Below are 8,569 nucleotides of genomic sequence, written 5' to 3' on the forward strand. Positions count from 1 at the left end.
CACACACACACACACACACACACGGGGCTCCTCGGGTAACAGGGGACAGACAGAGAGAGGCTGTGTGAGGTTCAAGGAGCAGGTTGGCAAGGCAGTGCAGTTTGGCAGAAACGTAGCGCCATCTAGTGGACAAAATGAATACTGTGTCTTGCATTTTGGGCCAGTAGAGATTTCCTCATTGTTCCTCCTATTAGATTAGATTAGATTAGATTTGATTGTCTACTTACGCAAACGAGAGCACAGGACAGTGAGACAATGCCTCAAGTCCATTAGGTTACTAATTCAGTATGTCTAGTATACTAGTCATGCAGTAAAAAAGTCCTCGGCGGCCATCTTGGTAACGCACTTTGGCCAGTTATCGAGCAGGAGGCATACAGGAAGGGGCAGGATATATGTGTAGACAACTGCTGTATTGCCATTACGAACTATTACGAAACCCTATGCATTTCTATGTAGGATTCTTTGAGTGCTGTGTCTGTCTCATTAGATTGTCTCTGAGTACACTCATGTAGTGTTCTCGTGTAGTGTTCTCATGTAGTGTTCTTGTGCAGTGTTCTCATGTAGTGTTCTCATGTAGTTTTCTCATGTAGTGTTCTCATGTAGTGTTGTCATGTAGTGTTCTTACATAGTGTTCTCATGTAGTGTTCTTACATAGTGTTCTCATGTAGTGTTCTCATGTACAGTAGTGTTCTCATGTAGTGTTCTCATGTAGTGTTGTCATGTAGTGTTCTTACATAGTGTTCTCATGTAGTGTTCTTACATAGTGTTCTCATGTAGTGTTCTCATGTACAGATCTATTGTAGTGTTGTCATGTAGTGTTCTTACATAGTGTTCTCATGTAGTGTTCTCATGTAGTGTTCTCATGTACAGATCTATTGTAGTGTTCTCATGTACAGATCTATTGTAGTGTTCTCATGTAGTGCTCTCATGTAGTGCTCTCGTGTTCTCATGTGTACAGTAGTGTAGCATCCTACCTCCCAGCGGCGAGCAGTGGGCTTAAAATGGGGCCACTTCACTCAGACACACAACCCCACAGGACAGGAGGGCCTCCTACAGTCACCACTGGTCTGAGTACAGCTCCTGATGATGTCTCTGCCACACACACACTAGTACACAAACACACGTGATATAATGAAATGCACTATAATGCAGGGCTTGCAGGTCTCAGTCAGGTGCTGTGCTGGAATTTAGGCGTCGGTTGGGCTGTTTAAGATGTTTCAATGGATGGATGGTATATAGCAGCTTTGTAAATGTCAGGCCCAGAGCATGTTGCTGCTTTAAGGCTCGTGTTAGATTGGTGCTGTTTCACAGACGTGCGGGGGGGCCCTGCCCATCACAGGTGTGAGAATGAGGTGTGAGATATGGGTGTGGAGTGGGGCCACCGGTCCTGATGCGGTGTTGCCGTGACAACCGTAGGTGGTGATGGAGATGGTGGTGTGTGTGTTTGTTGCAGCGGCACAAAGGAAGCTGATGCCGGAGACTGTGGCCCCAGGGGGCCCTGTGGAGGTGAAGAGCCCCACCGCCATGCAGATCACACGAGAACTACTGCGCTCCAAAGGCATCGCCGGCCTCTACAAGGGCCTCGGAGCGACACTGCTCAGGTACACACACACACACACAGACACCACACACACACACACACACACACATATATACACATACACACACACACACACATACAAACACACGCATGCACGCACATACACACACACACACACAAACACCTACATACACACACACACGCATTAATGAAAAACATAAAACACATAAACATAAACACATGAATTGTGAATCCCCCTAAACACACACAAACACATAAATAGGTGCTAAATGTAGACACTCACATTTACACATATACTGTATATACACACATATACACACAAATCTACACACATATATACACACACATCTACACACATATATACACACAAATCTACACACACACATATACTGTATACAAATCTACACTCATCTACACACACATCTACATACATCTCTCTAAGTATTTAAAGTAAATTTCTCTCCTTCTGCCCCCCGTCTCCCTCTCTCCCCTTCTCTCCTTCTCTCTCTCTTTATCTCTCCCCCTCTCTCTCCCTCTCCCTTTTTCTCTCTCTCTCTCCCTCGCTCCCTCTCTCTCTTCCCCTCTCCCTCCCTCCCTCTCTCTTTATCTCTCCCCCTCTCTCTCCCTCACCCTCTCATCCCTCCCTCCCTCTCTTTTTATCTCTCCCCCTCTCTCTCCCTCTCTCTCTCTCTCTCCCTCCCTCCCTCCCTCCCTCTCTCTTTGTCAGGGATGTGCCGTTCTCTATGGTCTACTTCCCCTTGTTTGCGAACCTGAATGAACTGGGCAAGCGAGGAGTCGAGGGCCCCGCCCCCTTCTACGTCTCCTTCGTGTCAGGCTGCATCGCCGGCAGCACTGCGGCCGTGGCCGTCAACCCTGTCGATGGTGAGAGCGCCACCTAGCGGTCACATCAGCACACCTCATAGGGAGATAGCAAAGCTAGTAAAGATAGCAACAGGCTAATAGCAGCGGCATTACTGTGCAGTTATTCTGAAAGGGTGTGCAACACGATGCTTTCAAACATTGTACAACATTAGTATTGTGTTGGCTTGGCATCTGTCGAAGAGTGTTATTGCTAAACTGTATGTAAGTGTTATTCCAAAGTGATCATGTTAAGAAAGTTATCACTCTAGTTACTCTCTACTGAATATTAGTCACGTATCAAGCCAATTATCCAACCACCATTAATCAATAAAAGCTTCTGTTTTTTTGTTGATGGACTTATTTAAATGGTAGGAGTGAAAAAGTTAATTGTATGGCATGTGTGTGTGTGTGTGTGTGTGTGTGTGTGTGTGTGTGTTTGTGTGTATGTTACAGTGGTAAAGACCAGGTTACAGTCTCTGAGTCGGGGCAGTCAGGAGGACACCTACTCCGGAGTGAGCGACTGTGTCAGGTGCGTATGAGCCACATGTCACTTCCTGTTTGCAGTGAGTGTGTGAGTGAGTGGGTAAGTGTGTGTTCTATTCCACACACACACACACACACTCTCCTGGCTTGCCCTCGGTGGGCGTCTTCAGGGAGGTTTCCGGGCCCCGGCAGAGCCCTCGCTCTGACTCTGGGCTGTGAGTCAGCACCTCTGCTCCAGAAGATCTGTGTGTGTGTGTGTGCACTCTGGAAGAAAGGGGATATGCGTCTGGGGATTGGGCTGCATATCTCGCCACTCCCAGATAGGATGCAACACAGGAATGCTGCTAAAAGAATGCTGACGATGTGTGTGTGTGTGTGTGGTATATGTACTGTATATGCAATGTGTGTGTGTGTGTGTGTGTGCATGATTGTGTCTGTATGACATATGTACTGTACGTATATGCAATGTGTGTGTGTATGGTATATGTATGCGATGTGTGTGAGTGTGTACTTGTGTGTGTGTATGGTATATGTATATAAGATGTGTGTGTGCATGGTATATGTATATGAGATGTGTGTGTGTGCTTGTGTGTGTGTATGGTATATGTATATGAGATGTGTGTGTGCTTGTGTGTGTGTATGGTATATGTATATAAGATGTGTGTGTATGGTATATGTATATAAGATGTGTGTGTGCTTGTGTGTGTGTATGGTATATGTATATAAGATGTGTGTGTGTATGGTATATGTATATGAGATGTGTGTGTGCATGGTATATGTATATGAGATGTGTGTGTGCATTGTATATGTATATAAGATGTGTGTGTGTATGGTATATGTATATGAGATGTGTGTGTGCTTGTGTGTGTGTATGGTATATGTGTGTGTGTATGGTATATGTGTATGAGATGTGTGTGTGCTTGTGTGTGTGTATGGTATATGTATATAAGATGTGTGTGTGCTTGTGTGTGTGTATGGTATATGTATTTGAGATGTGTGTGTGCTTGTGTGTGTGTATGGTATATGTATTTGAGATGTGTGTGTGCTTGTGTGTGTGTATGGTATATGTATTTGAGATGTGTGTGTGCTTGTGTGTGTGTATGGTATATGTATTTGAGATGTGTGTGTGCTTGTGTGTGTGTATGGTATATGTATTTGAGATGTGTGTGTGTGCTTGTGTGTGTGTATGGTATATGTATATGAGATGTGTGTGTGTGTATGGTATATGTATATGAGGTGTGTGTGTGTGTGTATGGTATATGTATATAAGATGTGTGTGTGACTGACGCCTGGTGTCTGTGCCCACAGTAAGATCCTGCGTAACGAGGGTCCTGGCGCCTTCCTGAAGGGGGCGTACTGCCGCGCCCTGGTCATCGCACCGCTCTTCGGAATCGCACAGGTTGTCTACTTCCTGGGTGTTGGAGAAGCCATCCTCAGCTACCTGCCAAAGCGGGAAAAATAGCCAATCAGCTCCCTGCTCCCAACCTATACTCCGCCCCCACCCCTCCACCTTCAATCGTCACTACCCATCATGCATTGCACCAGACCTCGGCTCCACATTATCTCATGACAGAAGCTTCTGATTGGTGCAGGGTCAAGATGTGAAGAGGACCATCCACTTTTGGAGTTTTTTTTATGTGTTGATTAACTTTTAATTTGATTTTGTTTGTTTGTTTGTTTTTTGTCTTGTTTTGTTTGTTTGTTTATTTGGAGATGGACAGTGTTGTCTTAGCCAAGCTGCCTCCGGAGGCCATGTTGTCTCTGGCTTCCTGTTATAACTCAACTCAATGCCACAAATTGTTCTGATTGGCTGGACTGGTCCAGATCTGCTCCTTTATTGGCTGGAGAACCTTTATCCTGATTTGGCTATAGACAAAGAATGCTCCCTCTCTCTCTCTTTCCCTCTCTCTCTCTTTCTCTCTCTCTCTTCATCTCTCCCTCTCTCTCTCTCTCTCTACACGCATAATAAGTCAGCTGGATGAGAGTGAGTCTGCTAAAATGTCAGGCAAAGCAAAACAGCATCTCTTCCACTGAAAGCACCAGTCAGAGCCTCTCAAACACACATGCATGCGCACACACACACACACACACACACACTAACACACACACACACACCTGAGGGTGTTTGAAGCCTTCAGTGTGTCTGTCTGAATTTGACAGCTCATCACTCATGAGCAGAGCTGTGCTGGGTAGGGTTAGTAAAGGCCTTTACTGGTGTCTCCATCTCACCAGTCTATTTTGATCCTCTGGGGCTTCCGTACCAGTCTCCAGAATTTCACCCAGGCCTAGCCCTTCAGTTATTGGCTCTCTTAAATTTCACTCGTCACCCCTGTAGTCACTTCAACATGAACTGGCCTGTGGCTGCACTGAAGCCGTCGATACATTCCAAACTGGCGTTCTGTCCAAATGAGATTTTAATCGGGAAACAAATTGTCATGAATTTATGCATGTTTTTGGATGTTGTTGTTGTGTTAATGCCTGAGAAAGAGACCCCATATCAGCTTGCCTGCACTGGCACAGACACACATCGCCAGATCCTTTCCATTGTTGAGGCACAAAGTTTGTGTGTGTGTGTCTGTGTGTGGACATGTGTGCCTTTATGTTTGTGTGTGTGTGTGTGTGTGTGTGTGTCTGTGACTAATGAGGGCCATCTGGAGTTGAATACTGCTCTGGCTTCTGTGTGTGTGTGTATGTGTGTGTGTGTGTGTGTGTGTGTGTTGTGTGTGTGTGTGTGTGTGTGTGTGTGTGTGATCTGTGGAACCAGGCTGTCACATCACACACACTCTCCCTCTCAGATGTGGGGCCTGAGATGCAGACGCCCAGACGAGTGTGTGTGTGTGTTTGTGTGAGATGCTCTGAAGTCGGAGCAGCAGAAAGCACTAACAATGTAAACTTAGCATGAAGGAAATCATGACCAGATGATGCTACCGTGACCATAGCAACAGAATGAATGAATGAACCACAAAAATGAATTGATTGGTGATCAGTTAGTGCTGTCACTATGTTGATGCCTTTGGTGTTTGTTGGTTTGAGTTGTTTTGTTGTTTGGTTTGATTTGTTTTGACTTTGCTCCGAGCAAAAAGCTGCCGTGCTGCAACACGTCCTGTAGGTGTGTCTGGCGCAGGGCATTATGGGAGGCCTGCCATTGGTCGCCTTGCTCAGAGCTCAAGGTGACCTTGAAGGTGACTCTCGCATCATATCCTGTCACGTCTCCCCTGCCTGGCAACCACTGGGGCCCCGGGCATCAGCACGACCCACAATGCACCTGTGCTGAGCCTCTTTCTGGCACCAAACCCTCGGATGGGGAGAACCTGTTCAGTCATGTTCCTTACATGCTCTAAATATATATTAACATACATATATATCTATATATCTATATATTTGTATCTATTGTTTTGAATGTGTCTGTGTTGCGTGTGGTTCTCTATGATTCAGTATATTGTATATGCAGATGATATGAAATTCTATGTTGCTTCTGTTGATTTTGATGGATCTTATTTTTTATGTTTTATGTTTTTAAAAGCTTTTTTGCACACCTACCTCTCCCCCCTCTCCCCTTGTTGGAAGCTTCAGTTGACCTTTGGGAGCAGAAACACAGAGGACAGAAAGAGACCGAGGGAGAGCGTGTGTGTGAGGGATTATTGGTGTTCTGTTGAACCCGTGTACACAAACAACCTCACTAGCCCAAGAGGCTAACGTTTCAGCTCCTATTCCAAGTGCTTTAGCCTACACACCAGACTCATATACTGTGTCTGCTCGATGAAGCTATCTGATGCAAATTTGTTAGATATTAGCTTAGCTTAGCGCACACTGCTAACAAGCTCAGCACAAGTTGAGAGGGCAATAGTATACGGTATGTGGTCCAGGTTTGATGCCTGAGGGTGTGTAGATCAGTGTTAACGGTTAATCACCATTTGGTTCTGCTCGCTACTAAAGAGCTAGCCTAGCTAACTAAAAGCCAGCTCCCTCCACAGCTAACTGTGAGCACGCTCACCATCTGCGCTAGTCTGTGGGTGAAGATAGAGTAAGAGAGCACAGCTGAAAAGTTTGACCTTTCAACTTTGACCTCTGACCCCACTGCTTCCTGTGTCCTGTTGCAGCTGCATGGTTGGTGTCCATGACCCCTAACCCCTAACATTCCAGCGGTGAACTCATCTCATGTGCATATTTGTTTGATCGCTTGTTTGTTTGTTTGTTTGTGTATTTTGTGATCATGGCTTATGCTCCATCATTTCTTTTTGCGTACGTGTCATATGATTTTTTTTTCATCTTGTTGATTTTTCAGCTCTGTTGTGTTTTATAAAAGATTGCCGGTCTTGGAATGATTTTTGTTCTCTCAGCTGTGAACTTGAAAAGGCTGTGATGTGTACCTGATGTATCGTGTACCGAGTGTGTATGCAGTGGCTGTGTAAATAGGTGTGTGTCTGAACATGTGTGTGTGTGTGTGAGATTGTGCCTAGTGTAGTGTGCTCTGTGAGTTTTTTTGTTTGTTGTTTATGTGATACTCATGGTGTTTGCAGGCTCTCTCCACACTCTTTCTCCTTTTATCCTCTCCTCCTCTCTTTGCTATCCCTGTCTTCCCTCCCTCTTTTGGGGATGGACAGATGGGGGGTGCTCTTAACACCAAAAACAATCTTTACAATCAGAGAAGGAGACATATATTTAATATATGTGTGTATGTATAGATATTTAATGAAGCACAAAGAATGGCCAGGCACAACTACACTCGCACACAGTGTATAGATTAGGGTGTTTTAGGCTCCCAACTCCACAACTTTACGAAGTTTAGGATATCTACTTATTAAAGGACACTTTGGATCAAAGAATGTAACTTTGAGACTTATAAATGCTATCACCTTGTGTACTAGATGTGAGCAATCCTTATTGTGTAGTTTAGTAGTTGTTAGGCAAAGACCTGGTAAACAGGCAAGTCTGTGTGACAGATACACTGACTAAGGAGGTGAACCAGCTTAACATATATGCAATAAGACAACAGACTTTACCTACACACTACTGCACACACACACACACACACACTTTCACTCCACCTGATTCCTCCAAGAGGAACTGTGCAATCATGCACTTTACTCACAAGAACCACACACACACACACACATAGGCCCTTAAAAAAGAAAAGCCTTCTAAAAGAGGGAGCGGGTGTGGACTCACATAGTCACAAATGTTTATGTGTGTGCGTGTGTATGTATGTGTGTGTGTGTGTGTGTCCAATGAAACTGAAGTACTACAATTGTCTGTAACTGTTTACCATGCGACGAGTGGGCATGCGCACGGAGGGGTGTTGCATTCCATGCCACTCAGATTGTTGTTCAATAAAAATGAATTGACCGATCCAGCCTACAGCGTTGACCTTTTTTTATTTGATATTTGTTGGTGCTTTTTATGCCTTTAATTCGATAGGACAGTGGAGAATGACAGGAAGCAAGTGGGAGAGAGAGTCGGGGTGGGATCCGGAAAGGACCACGGGGCGGGAAAGAACTCGGGTCGCCGGCGTACTGTGCAGGTGCCACAGCCAGTTGCGCCATGGCTGGGGCCGAGCGTTGACCTTTTGACCTGCTGTTGACCACTGCAAAGCCAGACTAGATACCTGACCTGTCTGTGGAGCCGCTGGACTAGCAAGAGACAATTGAAGAGATGGTGGTGCCA

The 8,569-nt window shown here is 45.3% G+C and overlaps 1 protein-coding gene across 1 annotated transcript in view; it reads left to right on the forward strand.

The window, feature by feature from the left end:
* Nucleotides 1-8,254, forward strand: part of slc25a22a (solute carrier family 25 member 22a) — a 34,882-nt gene extending 26,628 nt beyond the window's left edge. Inside the window, exons 8-11 of the mRNA XM_076269227.1 lie at nt 1,454-1,601; nt 2,289-2,443; nt 2,876-2,951; nt 4,214-8,254. Of these exons, the coding sequence (XP_076125342.1) occupies nt 1,454-1,601; nt 2,289-2,443; nt 2,876-2,951; nt 4,214-4,367 (533 nt within the window). The 3' untranslated portion in view covers nt 4,368-8,254. The remainder of the gene's footprint in view (nt 1-1,453; nt 1,602-2,288; nt 2,444-2,875; nt 2,952-4,213) is intronic.
* Nucleotides 8,255-8,569: the final 315 nt, after the last annotated feature.

The sequence above is a fragment of the Alosa pseudoharengus genome, unplaced genomic scaffold, assembly GCF_046254945.1.
Source record: "Alosa pseudoharengus isolate Yale_2024_CS ecotype anadromous, Long Island Sound unplaced genomic scaffold, YU_APseudo_1.1 YU_APseudo_1.1_scf_10, whole genome shotgun sequence".
Classification (NCBI taxonomy): Eukaryota; Metazoa; Chordata; class Actinopteri; order Clupeiformes; family Clupeidae; genus Alosa; species Alosa pseudoharengus.